The sequence below is a fragment of the Scyliorhinus canicula genome, chromosome 7 (assembly GCF_902713615.1).
Source record: "Scyliorhinus canicula chromosome 7, sScyCan1.1, whole genome shotgun sequence".
In the NCBI taxonomy this organism is placed as follows: Eukaryota; Metazoa; Chordata; class Chondrichthyes; order Carcharhiniformes; family Scyliorhinidae; genus Scyliorhinus; species Scyliorhinus canicula.
In genome coordinates, this window is record NC_052152.1 from 98,144,983 (window position 1) to 98,164,592 (window position 19,610).

The window sequence follows — 19,610 nt, forward strand, 5'->3', positions numbered from 1 at the left end:
TTGGCCTTTGTCCCTTCACAGTGATTAAAGGCATCTGGGCAGACTGCTGTTGGTGTGATACTAGTATGGATGCCATACCCAATGGACGCGATTCTCCCAAAGGGAGACAAAGTGCCGATGCCGGAGTGAAAACCGGAGTGTTTCACTCCGGCGTCGGAGGCCGCTCCTCGCCCCCTATTCTCCCACCCCCAGGGGGCTAGGAGTGGCGGCGCGTCAATCTCGCGCACCGGGCCTTGATGCTTGCGTCAAAGCGCCGCCGCCTGAATGACGCGGCCGGCGGCGCCTAAATGACGTCACCCGCGCATGCGCAGGTTGCCGTCTTCCCCTCCACTGCCCCGCAAGACATGGAGGATTGATCTTGCGGGGCGGTGGAGGGAAAAGAGTGCGTCTTTTAGAGACGCTGGCCCGACGATCGGTGGGCACTGATCGCGGGCCAGACCCCTCCTGAGCACCCCCCTGGTGTTCGATTCTCCCTCCGCCCCGCACAAGCCCCACACGCAGTGGTCGCGCGCTGTTCACGCCAGCAGCGACCAGGTGTGATTGGCGCTGCCGTGAACCGGTCGTATTAGGCAGGCCGCTCGGCCCATCTGGGCCGGAGAATCGCTGCTCGACCGGAGCGGCGATTCTCCGAGCGGCCTGTCGCAAAACGTGACATGCCGTTTTGGGTGGGGTGGGAGAATCGCGTGCGGGTGCCAGGGCGGCGTGGCGTGAATCGCCCGGAACTCCCGCGATTCTCCCACCTGGCGTGGGGATCAGAGAATCGCGCCCAATATCTTCAGTGCTTGCCCGGTGTAGATGGTTAAGGTGGCCAAAGTACTGCTGAGATTCATAGGCTGCAGCCCTCCCTGCAGGTACTAAACGTTTGCTCACCCACTGCTGTGGCAGCCTCCCTGTATTGATCTCCATTTTAAGCGGACAGCTGTTGACGACAAGGACAATCTCAATAGGAGAGTGTTCTACTTAATTTCACCTCATTAAACTTGTACACTTCTGATTTTTCTTGAGGGTCTTTCTAAAGTTTGTTCACTGAAGTGGCAACATTTTTGGGGGGAACTTGGAGTTGATTGTCCAACTCTGCATCTGGCTTGGATATGGCTTTTCCTATTACATCTGAAACAGATGAATTCCTTACACATGCAATTGCCTTGGGAATGTTCTCCCCAGGCGACACGGTGGTGCAGTGGTTAGCACTGCTACCCCACAGCGCCGAGGACCCAGGCTCGATCCCAGCCCCAGGTCACTTCCTGTGGAGTTTGCTCATTCTCCTTATGTCTGCATGAGTCTCACCCCCACAACCCAAAGAGATGTGCAGCGTAGGTGAATTGGCCATGCTTAATTATCCCTTAATTGGAAAAAAAGAATTGGGTACTTTAAAATTTATTTTAGAAAAGGGAATGCGCTCCGCCACATGGTAACAGGTCTCTAACCCTTGTGACTGCCGGTCACTTTCCTTCTTCTCAGGCTCAGCTGCTCTCTCGCTTCGGGAAGCTCGAATGGCCGCTGCCTCCCACCATTACCCTTGCTTTGTACGCTTTGTAATTCAAAAGCGCTTTGCTCAACACTTTCAGTTGCTTGAGCCAACTCGACCGCTTTCTCCAAAGATATCTTGGTTTCTGCCAGCAACGCCTCCAGAATATTTAAGTTGGTGTTCCCACAGACCAACCAGCCACGCATCATGTCACTGGGAGAAGTACCACATTCACAGTATGCCCACATTTGTCAAAGTCTGGCTGCAAAAGCAGATGCTGTTTCTCCAGGACTACTGTATGAAATGTATAATGCTGCATAATGGTGGAGGATTGGGATTGTAATGGTCCCTCATTAGTTGCACCAATTGATCAAAGGACTTGGAGTCCGGAGCCTCGGGAGATGTTAAGCTTCGCACGAGATTATATGTTTGCGGGTTGCAAATTGTAAGTAATATTACTTCCTGTTTCTCTTCTGCTGTGATTTAATTCGCAGTGAAGAAGTATCAAATCGACATATTGGCCCCAACTTTCAACATCCGGATCAAACAGATCAATTTCCCCAAATAATGGCAGAGCTATTCGACTGCAGCTGATCTTTTACCTCTGAGACACCATTCTTTCCCCCAATCCCCTTCCAATTTTCAATGAGTTTCCTTCAATGGGATTAATTTATTCTCGTTGCCAATGTTGTTTGCGAGGCAAGCGATGAGGCAGTGTTTATTTAACTAAGAAGAACTATAGACACAGAACAGTACAACCACTGCACAGGTCTAATTCACTCCACTCTCAAGCTTACTCTGACCAAAGGCTAATGTTCACGTACTCCATCCCCATATGCTCTGTGCTGATCACGTCGCCCATGAAGGGTTGCCCCTGGGGGGGGGGGGGGGGGGGGGGGGGGGCACACACTACACATACACCATAAGTTGTTGAGCATTTAATTCTGTCTTTTTCACACTTTCCATAGAAACTGATTTTAATTTGAAAACTAATTGCTTTATAAAAATCCTATGAAACTATCAAATTAGCTGCAGGGTGGACTCCCATATGTGCTTTAAAATGTAGCCCACAAAATATTGCAATACCTTTTGGTGATGTAGATTACAGAAGTATTAAGTACCAAGCAATTATCTGTATTTAATCCATATTATTTAAATTAATTTGAAAATGTGTAGGGTACAGTTTTATTTCTAGCCTTCAGTCATTACTCTTTAACTAATTTGCTCGATGATTCTACCAGATGGATCGTTGAATTCACATTGGCGTTCAGTGCTTAATGGGATTTGTGATTGATCTGAAAGAAGGGTCCAGGGTGCAATTAAATTGAATTATATTGAAGAAATGCAATTATACCAATGAATGTGAAATGGGAGTACGGCCCAAATTAATGCAAAAGCATTTGAAAATATATGACGTGACACACCACAATCAAAAGTATTGCACAAACTGCAACAAGGAAATGGGATTAGAGTAGGTGGATCTAATTGAAGAGCTATCACCTCTATCAGTGTAAATGGCCAGTGACTAATTACTGAAAGATAGAGAATGGTATTAATATATCAAGCATTCAGTGTAATTTGCAATGTTTGGAAAACATTATCAGTTCATTTTTAGTGGGCAATATGCAATGAAAAGAACACGTAGGGCTGAATTCTCTGTTCCTGAGACTAAATGCTGATGCCAGCCTGGTATGCGTGGACTTTCATGAGAGGAAAATCAGCGCGACACCTGCTCCGATTCCGATACCACTAATGGGCTAGCACCGGCAGCACGTGCAACGCAATCAATCCGACTGAAAACAGTGCCGGATTTGCTGGGTCCATGATTGACACTCGAGGCTGAGGCGCTGCAGCCGCACATAAACCATTCTTCCCACACACACACACACACTCACACTCACACTCACACACACACACACACACACACACACACACACACACACACACACACTCTCACATACTCTCACACTCACTCACACACACACCATCCCAGCCAATAAGATGGTTGAAAGGAGAGCAGCGCCATGGTTCACAGATGCCAAGCTGGAGACTCTCCTGGATGCGGTGGAGGGGAGGCTGATGACCCTATACCCTGGCACGGTAGGAAGGGCACCAGGCACCGCCATCCGTCGTGCCTGGGTGCAGATGGCAGAGATAGCGCCATGGGCAATGTCGTCCAGACCGGCATCCAGTGCAGGAAAAAACTGCATGCCCTCCTCAGGGTGAGTTGGCAGCGCTGTGCCCCTGGCACCCCACACACCCAGAACCTGCCCCCTCTTCTCGGGGGAAGACCGGATGCCCACCCTGCCGCACATGCCAGCACCCATGACAGTCACCATAGCCAGGTGCCCTGGCCACTGAGGGTGCATGCGTCGGACAGTCTAAAAGTGCTGCTGTATGAGTTTCCACCATGCTTCCAGGAGAAGGTCATGCACAACCACAAGGAGTGGGAGAAGACGGGAGGAAACCACCAGACCTGCGGCCCCTCACAGTGACCAAGCAGGGGGCGTGGCCGGCAGCCCGGAGGACCCCCCCCCCCCCCCCCCCCCCACACCGCCCAAGACTCCGGACACCCCGGAGCAGAGATTGACAGTGACTTCCCATCACAGCTGTCTCCCAACACCCTCCACCATCCCAGACACGCTCACCTTGGTTGGGCACTTTAGTGAAGAGGCTCATGGGACACTATCTGGTACATACCACACGTCTGATCTGGTGCAGCAGGTGGAGGTAGGAGCACCCGAGGATCGGACAAACAGAGGGCAGGCCGATCATCCCAGGATCCAGCTGCCGTCCAGATGGGGCCTGGGCTTCTGGAACATCCAGTGGCTACCACAGTGCAGATGCAGTCTGAGAGCCAGGGACTACACGAGGGGTTGTCAGCGGGCATCCAGCACCTCCAGTGCAGGTGAAGGTGTCCAACTGCGTGCAGGAGCAGGGGGTGGTGCCGACAATGTGTGCCACCCAGGCCGAAACCGCACGGGTGGCATCCGTGGTAGAGGGCTTGGGGACGTCGGTTTTGGTGATGGATCAGCGTGACCAAGGTCTTGAGCATTCTGTGCAGACGGTGACCGGGGTCCAGGACAGGCCTGTCCTCTCACCGGCAACCATCTGCCAGAGCTTCCTGGACATTGCAGCGGCGTTTCTCAGCGTGGCCCAGTCGCAGCAGGCCATGGCTGGGAACATTGGCGGAATTGCCCAGGCGCTGGGGGGCGTGGCGCAGTCACTGGGCTGCGTGGCCCAGTCCCAGAGGGAGATGGCGCAGTCACTGGCTGATATGTCACAGATCCAGAAGGTGGCACAATTGTGGCGTAGTTCCAGAAGGAGATACAACATAGAACACAGTGCAGAAGGAGACTACTTGGCCCATCGAGTCTGCACCAACCCACTTAAGCCCTCGCCTCAACCCAATCCTGCAACCCAATAAACCCTCCTAACCTTTTTTGGACACGAGGGGCAATTTAGCATGGCCAATCCACCTAATCTGCACGTCTTTGGATTGTGGGAGGTAACTGGAGCACCCGGAGGAATCCCACGCAGACACGGGAAGAACATGCAGACTCCGCACAGACAGTGACCCAGCAGGGAATTGAACCTAGGACCCTGGCACTATGAAGCCATATTGCTCACCACTATGTTACCGTGCTGCCCATAAGCAAGAAGCAGGATGTGTTTCTGCCCGGAGATGGTCCACTCTCTTGTGCTTCATAGCCATGAGCGTGCTACCCTGGCCGAGACCAGAGCGGCCCACCAGGACTCGCAGCATCAGGTGGCAGGGGAGCCACGGGATAGCTCCGCTCGTACCTCCGCCCCATGGAGTAACCCAGGGGTCATCGGATACCCCAAGGAATGAGGAGGTGATGGGGCCTGTGCCAGTGACTCCCGCAGGAGAGGTACCGGAACACCGCAGCACCTTGGATTTCCACTCCTCCAGTCCCCAGTGCATCTGGTGGGCAGCAGGCTGAACAGGGCAGCACCACACCACCTGAGCAGCGGCCGGGCCCATACAAGCTGGGTCACCCCAGAAGACATGCACTAACGGGGATCCTAGTCGCAGGAGACACAGCAGGCTACCTCCACTCCTGCTACACCATCTGGGGGATTTTAAGGGATACATGTGCGTTGCAAACTCTCATACTGGAGAGAGATTTGGTTTTCCCTTCAGAGAATTCAGTGAAAGCTAAGGTGTTAATGAATGGGATACGTGGAGATTATAATCCTAGTTCCATTTAATAAAGTACAATTGGAGTGTGATTTATTAGTAGGTCCAGAAGCTGTAGGACTGGTTAAGACCTTACCAAGAGATGGTGTAGACTTACTTTTCATAGAATTTACAGTGCAGAAGGAGGCCATTTGGCCCATCGAGTTTGCACCGGCTCTTGGAAAGAGCACCCTACCCAAGGTCAACACCTCCACCCTATCCCCATAACCCAGTAACCCCACCCAACACTAAGGGCAATTTTGGACACTAAGGGCAATTTATCATGGCCAATCCACCTAACCTGCACATCTTTGTGACTGTGGGAGGAAACCGGAGTACCCGGAGGAAACCCACGCACACACGGGAGGATGTGCAGACTCCGCACAGACAGTGACCCAAGCCGGAATCGAACCTGGGACCCTGGAGCTGTGAAGCAATTGTGCTATCCACAATGCTACCGTGCAGCCCAATCATTTTGGGGAATGATTTGGCAGGTAATCTACTTGGACTTCAGAAAAGGTTTTGATAAGATTCCACATGGTAGACCGATAGCAATTGTGAGCGTCTAGGCCTGAAAGTTAGACACCAGCTAAGTTGGCACAGGTGCAGGGCACAGTTTAGTTATAGCGGCTAGGGCACAGACCAGTCAATCTTTGTTAACAATAAACACCTGTTACCACCGTTACAACCTGCCTCGGCTCTCGGTCAGTGTGAGGGGTGGGCTGGGCTGGGCTGGGCTGGGCTTGGGGGGGAGGGGGGAGTGGTGCAGTCCCTGCCAGTGGATAGGCTTGGCTTATTTTTGCTGGAGCAGAGAAAACTGAGTGTCACCCTGATCGAGATTATGAGGGGCATGGACAGGGTGGATAGAGAACAGCTGTTCCCCTTCGATGAAGCGTCGGTTTCGAGGGGACACAATTCAAGGTGAGCGGCAGGAGGTTCAGGGGGCTACTTGAGGAAAAATGTTTTTACGCAGAGGATGGGGATGGTCTGGAACGCACTGAGTGGGAGGGTGGTGAAGGCGGGTTGCCTCTTATCCTTTTAAAAAGTACCTGGATGAGCACTTGGCACGCCTCAGCATTCGATGCTATGGGCCAAGTGCTGGCAAATGGGAGTAGGATTGGCAGATCAGGTGCCTTTCATGAGGTGGTGCAGACTTGATGGACTGAAGGGCCTTTTCTGCACCGTATTTTTCTGTGAATCTGTGAAGGCGGGTTCAGGGTATTGAACTTGATGATCAGCCATGATCATAATGAATGGCGGAGCAGGCTCGAAGGGCCGAATAGCCTCCTCCTGCTTCTATATTTTGTGTGTTTCAATGTATGACTTGTTGGGGTTCATAAAGAGGATTCTGAAAAGGGAACAAAAGTGGAGACTACCACAGGGCAGACTATAGCTCTAGCTTCAGGTGTGGCAAATGAGGTAGATAGGAGATATGCAGTGCTTTTGGCTAAGGGGAAGATCACCCATTTTCATCCTGTCTTCACCCGATGCCCATATCTATGTATGTATGTACATTGTGTGTCTATGTACGTCCTATGTTTTTTCATGTATGGAACGATCTGTCTGGACTGTACACAGAACAATACTTTTCACTGTACCTCGGTATATGTGACAACAAATAAAATCCAATCCTATGATGTAGCCAAACCCATTTTAAGGGATACATGTGCGATGCAAACTCTCATACTGGAGAGAGATTTGGGGCGCGATTCTCCGCTGCCCACGACAGGTCGGAGAATAGCGGGAGGGCCTTCCCGACAATTTTCACGGCCTCCTGGTATTCTCTTCCCCCCCCCCCCCCCCACTCCGGCCGCCCCCCGACACGAATCACGAATCGCTGCTCGCCATTTTTTACGGCGAACAACGATTCTCCGCAGGCCGATGGGCCGAATACTGCGGAGTTTACGGCCGTTTTCACGGCCGCGATCACACCTGCTTTCAGCGTTCGTGAAAACGGCCGCAAAGTGCCCATCCCGGACAACCATGGCACCGATTGGCACGGCCGTGCCAAGGGTGGCATGGGCCTGCGATCGGTGGGCACCGATCGCGGGCAGCGGGTCCGATACCCGCGCACTATTTGTTCTTCCACCGCCCCGCAGGATCAGTCCGCGGGGTGGCTGAGGGGCATGACGGCCCGTGCATGCGCGGGTTTTGACGTGTCTGCGTGATGACGTCATCCGCGCATGCGTGGGTTGGAGCCGTCCAACCCGCTCATGCGCGGCTGACGTCATCATGCGCGTCAGCCGGCGTGACGCTTGGCGCGTGGACTTAGCGACGGTCGCTAAGCCCGCGATGCCGTGCTTCACAGGGCCCCGCTGCTAGCCCCGCCCGGGGGGGAGAATCGGTCCCGGGAGGGGGCGCGGAGCTTTCACGGCAACCTTTACGACTCGCCACATTTGCGGAGAATCATGCCCTTGGTTTTCCCTCCAGAGAATTCAGTGAAAGCTAAGGTGTTAGTGGATGGTATACGTGGAGATTATATCCCAGTTCCATATTATAAAGTACAATTGGAGTGTGATTTATTAGTAGGTCCAGAAGTTGTCTGACTGGTTAAGACCTTACCAAGAGATGGAGTAGACTTACCTTTGGGGAATGATTTGGCAGATAATCTACTTGGACTTCAGAAAAGGTTTTGATAAGATTCCACATGGTAGACCGATAGCAAATGTAAGAGCCCATGGGATCCCAATAAAATTTGTCAAATTGGATCCAGCATTGGCCAAGAGGCAGGCAGGAGTGCATGATGGATGAGGGGTGTTTTTCTGACTAAAAGCCTGTGTCTAGCAGGGTTTGCAGGGATCAGTGTTGGAGCCCTTGTGTTTTATAAAAATGATTTTGACATGAATGCAGGAGGGTTCATCAGTAAGGTGATGAAAGAGAAGTTTGGGGTTACTGGGTTAAAGGGTGGGCTTAGGTTAGGGTGCTCTTCCAAGGGCTGATGCAGGCTCGTTTGGGCCGAATGGCCTTATTCTGTGCTTTAAATTCCATGAAAGGGGCAATTTAGAGTAGCCAATCTACGTATCCTGCACATCTTTGGGTTGTGGGGGTGAGACCCACGCAGACAAGGGGAGAATGTGCAAACTCCACACGGACAGTGACCCAGAGCTGGGATTGGGCCTGGTTCCTCACCGCCATGAGGCAGCACTGCTAACCACTGCGCCACCGTGCCGCCCTCAAGGATGAATCCTTAATGTTGGATTGTGCATCCGCTTTTCTAGAAAGACTCACAGGAGCTTGTCAGGTAGCCCAAGAGCATTTAATGCTTTCAAGAAACAGAATTTTGAGAAAAGGAATGTCCTAGACCTGGCAGACAAACGTGCCAGGTCCAGAACATTCCAAGCTGGAGATGAGGTACTGGTATTATTGCCTTTGCTGGGTGAACCTCTGAAAGCGAAATTCAGTGGCCCCAATAAGGTAGTTAGGAGGGTGAGTAAGGTGACTCACCTAATAGATTCTCCAGACCATGTTGAAAAAATAGCATCATAGGGAAGAAGATAGTAAGGAACCAGTGTGTCAGGTGGTACAATTAATGGAAGAGAACAGAGATAGTAAGAGTGAGGTAAGGGAAAAGATCAACAGTTCACAAGGTGACCTTCCTGTGGTATGACACGCAAATTCAGCAATACTAGAACAGTTAGATACTGAATTTGCTTCGGAAGAGCATGAAAATATCACATAAGGATACTGCAAACGTATAAGGAGATTTGTAGAATCACACCAGGGTGCACTCCATTAACTGAACATGATGTAGACACAGATGACTCTAACCCAATAAAACAACATCCACATCAACTAAACCCACAGAAACTAGCTCAGTTAGAAGCGGAAATCCAATACATGTTGGAGAATCAGTCAATTGAGCCGAGTAAGAATAGCTGGAGTTCACCAGTTGTGTTCGTACCCAAGCCAGGTGGGACAGTCCAGTTCTGTATAGACTACTGGAAGGCCAGTGCCATCATCAAAATTAATTTGTATCCGATTCCAAGGTTGGAGGACTGTATTGATAGCAGTGTCTCATGCCTTTCGAAAATCTATTTGTTTAAGGGTTATTGGTTTTAACGCCAAGGACTAAAGAGATATCTGCCTTTGTGATTCAAGGTATTGTATCAGTATAAAGTGAATGCCATTCAGAAAAATGCACCAGCTACATTTCAACCACTCGTACCTCCAGGAGTAGCTCAGGTGCCCAACTGCGTTGTCTATTTGGACGACTTGGTAATTTACGGTGATGCAAGAAAGGGGCATGTGGAAATATTGGAGTTTTTTAAACAATTGCAGTTGGTTGATTTAGTCATCAATTTGGCCATAAGCGAGTTTGGCCAAGCAAAGTACCTGGACATGTTGTTGGACAGGGACGAGTGGTACCCAAAACAGCCTAGGTAAAGGCATTGCTGGACCCAGAACGGCCTAGGTAAAGGCATTGCTGGGCGCAGAACCGCCTAGGTAAAGGCATTGCTGGACACAGAACGGCCTAGGTAAAGGTACTGCTGGACCCAGAACGGCCTAGGTAAAGGCATTGCTGGACCCAGAACGGCCTAGGTAAAGGCATTGCTGGACGCAGAACGGCCTAGGTAAAGGCATTGCTGGACCCAGAACGGCCTAGGTAAAAAGGTATTGCTGGACCCAGAACGGCCTAGGTAAAGGCATTGCTGGACGCAGAACAGCCTAGGTAAAGACATTGCTGGACGCAGAACAGCCTAGGTAAAGGCATTGCAGGACCCAGAACGGCCTAGGTAAAGGCATTGCAGGACCCAGAACGGCCTAGGTAAAGGCATTGCAGGACCCAGAACGGCCTAGGTAAATGCATTGCAGGACCCAGAACGGCCTAGGTAAAGGCATTGCTGGATTTCTCCATTTCCAAAACGAAAAAGGAGATGGAAATTCCGAGACATATGCGGGTTCTATAGGAAATGTGTACCTAACATCAATATCTTTGCGATAACTTTGACCAATGTGCTGGGGAAACCGTGCTGACGGTAACTGTGGTGACTCGGTCACTGTGATGATGGTGACTGTGGTGACTCCTTCACCGTGATGTCGGTGACTGTGGTGACTCCTTCACCGTGATGTCGGTGACTGTGGTGACTCGGTCACCGTGATGTCGGTCATTGTGGTGACTCAGACACTGTGGTGACTCGGTCACCGTGATGTCAGTGACTGGTGACTCGGTCACCGTGATGTCAGTGACTGCGGTGACTCGGTCACGGTGATGTCGGTGACTGTGGTGACTCGGTCACCGTGATGTCGGTCATTGTGGTGACTCGGACACTGTGATGTCGGTGACTGTGGTGACTCGGTCACCATAATGTCGGTGACTGTGGTGACTCGGTCACCGTGATGTCGGTCATTGTGGTGACTCGGTCACCGTGATGACTCGGTCACCGTGATGACGGTGACTGTGGTGACTCGGTCACCGTGATGACGGTGACTGTGGTGACTCGGTCACCGTGATGACGGTGACTGTGGTGACTCGGTCACCGTGATGACGGTGACTGTGGTGACTCGGTCACCGTGATGACGGTGACTGTGGTGACTCGGTCACCGTGATGACGGTGACTGTGGTGACTCGGTCACCGTGATGACGGTGACTGTGGTGACTCGGTCACCGTGATGACGGTGACTGTGGTGACTCGGTCACCGTGATGACGGTGACTGTGGCGACTGGGTCACTGTGATGATGGTGACTGTGGTGACTCGGTCACTGTGATGTCGGTGACTGCGGTGACTCGGTCACTGTGATGACGGTGACTGTGGTGACTCGGTCACTGTGTTGATGGTGACTGTGGTGACTCGGTGACTGTGGTGACTCGGTCACTGTGATGTCGGTGACTGCGGTGACTCGGTCACTGTGATGACGGTGACTGTGGTGACTCGGTCACTGTGTTGATGGTGACTGTGGTGATTCGGTGACTGTGGTGACTCGGTCACGGTGGTGTCGGTGACTGTGGCGACTGGGTCACTGTGATGACGGTGACTGCGGTGACTCGGTCACTGTGATGACGGTGACTGTGGTGACTCGGTCACTGTGTTGATGGTGACTGTGGTGACTCGGTGACTGTGGTGACTCGGTCACTGTGATGTCGGTGACTGTGGTGACTCGGTCACTGTGTTGATGGTGACTGTGGTGATTCGGTGACTGTGGTGACTCGGTCACGGTGGTGTCGGTCACTGTGGTGACTCGGTCACTGTGATGTCGGTTACTGTGTTGACCCGGTATTTGAATTGCTCATCACTTTTTTATGTTTCAGTCATTCATGAAGGAAGCCCAACAGCAGGCGCTGCTGTCCATCCAGATGGGCAAGCCCATGGGAACTATGTATCCAAGCCTTCACTTGCTTACTCATTTTATGCTCGGGTAAGCATGTTTAATTTTCTCCACGATTGTTTTCAAGAATGAATCACCTGAAGAACAACTAAATCCAAGCTTTTATGTAACAAGTGCAAGAGTATATCTGAAGGAGAGTTTGGCAAAATACAAAAACGACATCATTCACACGAAGGGAGGAAATAACAGATTTCTCCCAAACAGAATTCTCTCCATTAATTGATATCTCCTGAACTGTGTATTTTGAAGGTGTTAAGTCAGTATTGCATTAATGATGATTGAGAGAGATGTGTGGGAGGGGAGCATGAGAAAGATCTTTAACAATAAAAGTGTTACTATAAGCTATGCAATTTTTGCACATTCTGCCATCTAGTTCTTGGAGCAAGCTGACTACCTCACATACATCTACGTTATCAATGTTTGCTATCATTTACTTTCTCCGTTCTGTTCTACTCTGTGAAAACAAATGTAAATCTCAGGATCTCACTTTGAGTTTTTAACAATACCCTCACTTATTTACTTGGCCAATGCAGGGCAGCACGGTGGCGCAGTGGGTTAGCCCTGCTGCCTCACGGCGCCGAAGTCCCAGGTTCGTGGGTTTCACCCCCTCAACTCAAAGATGTGCTGCTAGGTGGATTGGCCATGCTAAATTGCTGCTTAATTGGAAAACGTGAATTGGGTACTTAGCCAATGCAAAGTCCCTAAGCCAAGCAGTTTATTCTGGTCCTGCTGTGATGAGTGTGGATAGAGTACCCAATTCTTTTTTTTTCAATTAAGGGGCAATTTAGCATGGCCAATCCACCTACTCTGCACATCTTTGGGTTGTGGGGGTGAGATCCACGCAGACACGGGGAGCATGTGCAAACATCACACGGACAGTGTCCCTGTTCCTCAGCACTGTGAGGCAGCAGTGCTAACCACTACGCCACCATGCTGTACCCAAACCTCAAGAATGTTGGACGAGATGCTGGTGTAAGTGTGCAGACCTCAGCGGTTTTGCTTTTCTTATAGAATTTACAGTGCAGAAGGAGGCCATTCGGCTCATCGAGTCTGCACCGGCTCTTGGAAAGAGCACCCGACCCAAGCCCACTCCTCTACCCTATCCCCATAACCCAGTAACCCCACCCAACACTAAGGGCAATTTTGGAAACTAAGGGCAATTTAGCATGGCCAATCCACCTGCACATCTTTGGACTGTGGGAGGAAACCAGAACACCAGGAGGAAACCAACGCACACACGGGGAGAACGTGACCCAACTCCGCACAGACAGTGACCCAAGCCGCGAATCGAACCTGGGACCCTGGAGCTGTGAAGCAATTGTGCTAACCACAATGCTACCGTGCTGCCCACCTCCAATGCTGTAAACCCCAGGTACAGCAGAGTGCCCAACTATTGCACACAGACCATAAATTGTACAGGTTTAAACTCAAACCAGTTTTGTTTTTCTTTTATGCATTTGCAATGCACCCCAATTCCTCATTTAGTTTTTTTTTAATATGACCACTTTACACTGCTAAACAATCTGAATTCCCTGCTCAGCTAGCAGCTGTGTTGCAGATACCAACTGCAGCTTTCTTTGACTGCAAACTATTACCTGCAACGGTTTCACAATAAGAATGAATGGGCTCATGTGGGATGCATTATGCAAAGCACAAAGCTACAGAATAAAATCACAGCAAATGCTACAAATAACCAAAGAACCTGAGGCAATTCTCACTGTTATTAATCATCCTTGAAAGAAGAAAGAAAGCAATGTGGCACTCTCCACGTGGAGAGAGAATGCACTGCAAACCGTTTTAGAGCAATGGGCACCATCAGAAACATGTGGATGGATTTTTACTTTGCTCTCTTCTCCTCAAGTACACAGAGACTAAATGTAATTATTCATAATTTCAAATGGGGTGTAATGGGTGAGAGGACATCAAACACAAGCCAATCTGGCAAGGAATTTGGGGTCAGAAGGTTCTGGCTGTGTTATAAGAGAATAAGACAGATTGTATTGCAGGATGTAGGGAACTGCAATATTTAACCCTCTAAATATACAATCTAGGTAGGAACAAGGGGGAGATATTTGCTGGGGCTGGTAGGAAGCGTTAGGAACAAAATCTAGAAAGCGTCACCTCAAGGGTAATAATCAGATTATTACCTGGGCCACAGGCAAATTGGCACCGAGTTGAGCAGAATAGTTGAGTTAACATCTGGTCAAAGGTCTGAAATTGGAACGAGGGGCTGCTTTGTACGGGACACATTGAGATAAGGATTGGTTCCACCTGAACCACGTTGAAACCAGTGTCCTAGCAAAAGGGATATATCGGAGAGTGACCAAGGGTTTAAACTGGGGAGGGAGAAATCTAAAATACCGTATATACTCGCGTAACATGCGACTTTTGAGCACCTAATTTAAAGCCTAAATTTCAGGGGTCGCATGATACGCGAGGTACTAAAATCGCGGGTGTGAAATGCTGGCCAAGATAAGTCACATAGCATCCAGCTGGCTTTACTAGCGTCGTTCAGCCACTTGCCGTTTCCATTCATAAAAACATGAATGGAAACGTCAAGTGGCTGAACATCTTCCCATCAGAATACAAATGGAACAGAGAGCATGGGGCAGATTAAGCTAAGAGAGGACAGAAATGTCCAGGGAATAACGCGAGTAATTTGGTGGAATTCAACCAAAATATTTGTTAATTTTGGGTGAGTTTGGTTGGATGTTTCTCACGGGCTTTATGAGTGAGATCCATACTGCTTTTCAACAACATTTGGGTAGCAATCTAACCAAAACGAAACAGTCCATTCTGGGTGGGATTGGACGAGCTGTTCCCAGCACTACAAGCTATTGTAAAGGCACTTTTTTGGGGGGCTTCGACGGGGAACACCCTGCCAAGGCCAAACTTAGTTGTATTTCCTGCACTGAGGAGCTCCAACGACTGACCTCCTAAGTGCAGGAAGGGGAAATGGCACCGATCTCTGGATCCTCCGGCACGACTCCCAGACCTCCCCAATGCCCAACTCACCTGTTGGGGGATCCTCGAGCACCCAACCTCACATGGGTAGGACATGCCCAAGCCTGATCCTTTATGTGGGCAAAATGCCACCTGGGCACCTTGCCACAGCCAGCCTGGCGCCCTGGCAATGCACCTGCCAGCCTGGCAGTGCCACCTGGGTACCCTGTTGATGTGTTGGGTATGCTGGGTCTGCGAGGACTGCGTTTACCATAGCAGTGAGAGAGACAGGCTACCAACACTTGTAGAAGTACAACTCTATTTTATTGAACTATGAGCTGTTAAACATACTTGCACTGTGGGTTGACACTATGTTAAGTTGACTGGAGACCTGAGGCTAACCTGACCAGACTATCCTGCTAGTGCATGGTGGATGTTCGTGTTGCTGATCACGGGCTCTGACTGTCTCAGAGGCTGCATCCCAAGAGAGCAGTAAAACTAGTGCCCTCTGGCTTTATAGTGGTCATGTCCTGTCTGGTGATTGGCTGCTGTGTTCTGTGTGTTGATTGGTCATTCAGTGTGTCAGTCAGTGTATGTCTATGCACCATCATATATTTGTGTGTATATTATGACATCTCCCCCTTTTTGAAAAAAAATATGTGTACGTGGCAATAAATAGTGTGGTATGTGAATGTGCCTGACTATATAGAGAGCATGTGAGCATATTTACATGACCATGATCCTGGCTATATACAAAAATCCTAACATATTTACACGGGAAGGTGTCTAGTGCAGATAGAGTGTATGTAACAAAACATGGAATATAAATAACAGTATGTACAAATGAGCGAACGAAGAACCAGGGTAACGAAACAATCAGTTCATGAATTCAGTCAGTTCATAAATTCAGTCTCTGTGGTGGGCGGCGAATTCTGGTCGACCGCCTCAAGGGTGGGTTGGGGGCCACCTGCTCTGGAATGGGCGGGGCTGTGTCAGTCATAGAGGGCGGCAACAGAAGAGGTAGATCGGCGAGCTCTTGGAAGGGCGTGTCCTGAGGGTGAGGCAGGGCATCACGATCTGGCGGCGAGCGTGGAAGCAGCCGCAGTGCCCGCCTATTACGGCGAAGAAAAGAGCCATCCTGCATACGAACCAGAAATGATCTGGGGGCCACTTGCTTGATCACCACAGCAGTGGCAGACCAGTCACCTTCAGGGAGCTGAACACGAACCTGGTCATCAGGGGCGAGAACCGGGAGATCCGTGGCGCGGGTGTCGTACGCCGACTTGTGTTGGGCCCGAGACAGTTGCATTCTTTGCAGGACCGGAAAGTTGTCAAAGTCCGTGATGTGTATTGCAGGCACCATTGTCCGTAATGTGTGGTTCATTAACAATTGTGCTGGGGACAGGCCAGTTGACAAAGGAGTCGACCTGTAGGCTAGTAGTGCGAGGTAAAAGTCTGAACCCGCATCAGCCACTTTGCACAGGAGTCGTTTAACAATGTGTACCCCCTTTTCAGCTTTGCCATTCGACTGGGGGTAGTGGGGACTTGAGGTGACATGCGTGAAATTATACCGCCGGGCAAATTTGGTCCACTCCTGACTGGCAAAACACGGGCCATTATCGGACATGACCGTGAGTGGAATGCCATGGCGAGCAAAAGTCTCCTTGCACGCACGGGTGACCGCTGTCGATGTGAGGTCATGCAGCCGAACCACCGCTGGGTAGTTAGAGAAGTAATCCACAATGAGGACATAGTCCCGGCCGAGTGCGGGGAAGAGATCAATGCCAACCTTGGTCCATGGGGACGACACCAGTTCATGTGGCTGCAAGGTCTCTGTTGGCTGAACTGGCTGGAACCGTTGGCACGTTGGGCAGTTGAGAACGGCATTGGCAATGTCCTGGTTGATGCCAGGCCAGTACACTGCCTCACGGGCCTGCCGGCGACACTTCTCCACCCCCAGGTGGCCCTCATGGAGCTGTTCAAGGACGAGCTCCCGCATGCTTTGCGGAATGATGATCCTGTCCAACTTTAACAGAATTCCATCTACCACTGCCAGATCATCTTTGATGTTGTAGAATTGCGGACATTGGCCCTTGAGCTATCCGTCTGTAAGATGGCGCATGACGCGTTGGAGCAAAGGATCATTCATTGGCTGTTTCACGCCGAATCTGGATGACTCGTTCGTCAATGGCGGGCAAGTTAGATGCGCAGAACTCAACATGGGCATCAATTTGGCACACGAAGCCCGACTGCTCGCATGGCGTAGTGATGGAACGGGAGAGTGCATCGGCCACAATGAGCTACTTGCCCGGGGTGTGGACCAGTTCGAAGTCATACCGCCCGAGTTTAAGGAGGATGTGTTGCAGGCGCGCCGTCATATCATTGAGGTCCTTCTGTATAATGTTGACCAGTGGCCTGTGGTCTGTTTCGACCGTAAATTTGGGGAGTCCATATACGTAGCCATGGAATTTGACAATTCCTCAGAGGAGGCCCAGGCACTCTTTTTCGATTTGAGCATAGTGTTGCTTGGTGGACGTCATTGCACGCGATGCGTATGCAACTGGAGCCCATGAGGAGGAATCGTCGCGTTGGAGGAGCACTGCTCCAATGCCAGACTGGCTCACATCAGTGGAGATCTTCGTCTCCTTGGCAGGGTTGAAGAATTCCAATACCGGGGCCTTGGTGAGTTTCGCCCTGAGTTCACGCCACTCTTGCTCGTGAGCGGGGAGCCATTGGAAGTCGGTGGTTTTCTTCGCTAGATTGCAGAAAGCTGTGGTGTGCGATGTGAGGTTGGGGATAAACTTCCCCAGGAAGTTGATCATTCCCAGGAAGCGAAGGACCGCCTTCTTGTCCTCCGGTGTCTTCATGGCATTGATTGCCGACACCTTGTCTGCATCTGGCTGCACACCAAACTGTGATATGTGGTCGCCGAGGAATTTTATTTCTGTTTGACCAAAGGAGCATTTGGCTCTGTTAAGGCAGAGATGATGTTCGTGGATTCTCCAGAAGACGTGTTGGAGGCGATCGATGTGTTCCTGCGGGGTGGTGGACCAGACAATGATGTCGTTTACATATACCTGCACCCCCTCCATGCCCTCCATCATTTGCTCCATTATTCGGTGGAACACCTCCGAAGCTGAGATGATGCCAAACGGCATCCGGTTGTAACAATACTGGCCAAATGGGGTGTTAAAGGTGCAGAGCGTCCGACTGGATGCATCAATTTGTATCTGCCAGAACCCCTTGGAGGCGTCCAACTTTGTGAAAAATGTGGCGCGAGCCATCTCGCAGCTGAGTTCTTTGCGCTTTGGGATAGTGTAGTGTTCCCTCATGATGTTCCGGTTCAGATCTTTGGGGTCAATGCAAATATGTAGTTCTCCTGATGGTTTCTTAACGCACACCATGGAGCTGACCCAGTCGGTGGGTCCCGTTACCTTAGAGATGACGCCCTGGTCCTGGAGGTCCTGCAGCTTAAGGGGCGCCGGAACCCGGCGGGGTGCATGAGCCACAGGCGTGGCATTTGGTTTTAAAAGAATTTTGTATGTGTATGGGAGTGTGCCCATGCCCTCGAAGACGCTGTGGTATCGAGTAATGATGTTCTTCAGTTGTGTCTGAAAGTCGGCGTCTGGCGATGCTGATGCCTCAGCGGGCGACATGGAGTGAACCCTTTGGACGAGATTCAGGATCTTGCACGCCTGAGCACCGAGCAGGGAAGCTTTAGTGGACCCTACAATCTCGAAGTGCAGGGTGGCCTTTAAGGAACAGTGCAACACCACAAGCTGGCATGAGCCACTGGCAGCAATGGCATTGCCATTGTATCGAGAAGCTGGCAGGCGGATGGAAGGATGATCGGCTTAACATGGAGGCTGTCCAGGTCAGACTGCGAAATGAGGTTGGCTGAAGCGCCGGTGTCCAGCCTGAATTGGATGTGAGATTTGTTGACCGTAAGGGTGGCACACCACTCATCGTCCGGATCAATGCTCATCATTGGGAAGAGCTTGGCATTTTTCTTTTGAAGCACCATGTGCTTGGTGATGATGCTCACCCGGAATGGGGATTTGAGATCCTCGGTGTCAGGGTCTGGAACCATGTCGGAGTCGGAATCTGTGACCGGTTGTTGTATGGTCCGGATGTTCCTGCACTGCTGCTGGGAGCAACGGGAGGCAGGTGTTTGAGCAGACCTGCACCCGCTCCACATCGTGGGGGCCTTGCCCCGCCGTCTCTGCCGCTTGAATGTGCGAGTATCGGTTAGTGGCGTGCTCATGCAGAATGCAGGTTTCGATGGCTAAGTGAGGGTGAGCTGTTTCACTTTAAGGAGCTGCTGGCGTAGGGGGTCCGAGTGCACTCCGAAAACGATCTGGTCGCGGATCATTGAGTCGGAGGTGGAGCCGTAATTGCAGGATTGCGCGAGGATGCGAAGATGGGTTAGGAAAGATTGAAAAGGTTCATCTTTACTCTGCAGACGCTGTTTCACAGTGGCTGTCGAATTTGAGCAGGACTGTTTTGAACTTGGACTTGTCCTCACCTTCAGCGAATGTGAGGGAGTTGTGGATGGCGTGGTCCCCGGCCATGGAGAGAAAGAGAGCAATCTTTCTGGCATCTGAGGTGGCTTCAAGGTCGGTGGCTTCGAGGTACAGTTGGAACTTCTGCTTAAATATCTTCCAGTTGGCACC

At 50.8% G+C, this 19,610-nt stretch overlaps 1 protein-coding gene across 6 annotated transcripts in view; it reads left to right on the plus strand.

The window, feature by feature from the left end:
- reps2 (RALBP1 associated Eps domain containing 2) overlaps positions 1-19,610 on the plus strand; it is a 259,419-nt gene that overhangs the window by 129,080 nt on the left and 110,729 nt on the right. For 5 of the 6 annotated variants that reach the window (XR_005461312.1, XR_005461313.1, XM_038802518.1 and 2 more), the window contains exon 5: positions 11,918-12,024. The exons of the other annotated variant lie outside the window; for it this stretch is intronic. Coding sequence is in view for 3 of the 5 variants with exons in the window: in XM_038802518.1 (XP_038658446.1) it covers positions 11,918-12,024 (107 nt within the window). In the remaining 2 variants the exon portion in view is untranslated. The remainder of the gene's footprint in view (positions 1-11,917; positions 12,025-19,610) is intronic. 6 annotated transcript variants of the gene reach the window in all.